The sequence below is a fragment of the Fulmarus glacialis genome, unplaced genomic scaffold, assembly GCF_000690835.1.
Source record: "Fulmarus glacialis isolate BGI_N327 unplaced genomic scaffold, ASM69083v1 scaffold19683, whole genome shotgun sequence".
NCBI lineage: Eukaryota > Metazoa > Chordata > Aves > Procellariiformes > Procellariidae > Fulmarus > Fulmarus glacialis.
The window spans coordinates 29345-30606 of record NW_009203810.1 but is presented as its reverse complement, the minus strand read 5'-3'; the positions used below and the strand labels follow the sequence as shown (position 1 = coordinate 30606).

Here is a 1262-nt window from a genome sequence, read left to right as displayed (position 1 = left end):
GTCGTCGCGGCCCCCCGCGCCCACCGCCCTCAACCCGTGGGACGTGATGCTCTGCGTCTCCGGCACCGCCATCGCCTGCGAGAACGCCCTGGTGGTGGCCATCATCTGCTACTCGCCCGCCCTGCGCACCCCCATGTTCGTCCTGGTGGGCAGCCTGGCCACGGCCGACCTCCTGGCCGGCCTCGGCCTCATCCTCAACTTCGTTTTCCAGTACGTGATCCGCTCCGAGACGGTCAGCCTGCTGACGGTGGGCTTCCTCGTCGCCTCCTTCGCCGCCTCCGTGAGTAGCTTGCTGGCCATCACGGTCGATCGCTACCTCTCCCTCTACAACGCCCTCACCTACTACTCGGAGAGGACGGTGCTCTGCATCCACACCATGCTGGCGGGGGCCTGGGGGGTCTCCCTCTGCCTGGGGCTGCTGCCCATCCTGGGCTGGAACTGCCTCCACGACCGCGCCGCCTGCAGCGTCGTCAGACCCTTGACCAAGAGCAACGTGACGCTGCTGTCCGCCTCTTTCTTTCTCATTTTCCTCATCATGCTCCATCTCTACATCGAGATCTGCAAGATCGTTTGCAGGCATGCCCACCAGATAGCTCTCCAGCAGCACTTTCTGACTGCGTCGCACTATGTCGCCACCAAAAAAGGAGTCTCTACCCTCGCTATAATCCTCGGGACTTTCGGGGCCAGCTGGCTGCCTTTTGCCATCTACTGTGTAGTGGGGGATCCCGAGTACCCTTCCGTCTATACGTATGCTACGCTTCTACCCGCTACCTACAACTCCATGATCAACCCCATCATTTACGCCTACAGAAACCAGGAAATCCAGAGGTCCATGTGGGTGCTCTTCTGCGGCTGCTTTCAGGCTAAAGTGTCCTTTCGCTCCCGGTCCCCCAGCGATGTCTGAGTGACTTTTCTCTCTGTTGTACCACACCGAGTGACAATCTACCCAGTGAACTATCACAGTGCCTGTTCTAAACTTCAAACTACGTCGTGAAGTCGTTGGAAACATGCTTAAGTATTAGCACTTTATACATGTTTGTATCTCTGAGAGTGGTTCGGGGTATGGAGTTTTGGGTTCCGTGAAAAAAAAAAATGTGGTTGTATAGAAATTTGCACATCACATTTGTAAAGTGAAGAACATTCCGATACTGCTTAATTATAGCACCTTATTTCTAGCTGCTGACCTGCCAAAACAGTGTTGCCTTTCTGAAGGGCAGAGAGAAAGTAAGTTGTGTTTGTGTCGTATTTGTACATGTGTGTGT

At 55.2% G+C, this 1262-nt stretch overlaps 1 protein-coding gene across 1 annotated transcript; it reads left to right on the top strand.

Moving 5' to 3' along the window:
• Positions 1–4: 4 nt before the first annotated feature.
• On the top strand, positions 5–904 carry GPR6 (G protein-coupled receptor 6; the record flags this gene model as incomplete). Its single annotated transcript, XM_009574772.1, has 1 exon — positions 5–904. A coding segment is annotated over one exon (900 nt), but the record flags the coding sequence as incomplete, so codon positions are not given.
• Between the last annotated feature and the right edge of the window lie 358 nt (positions 905–1262).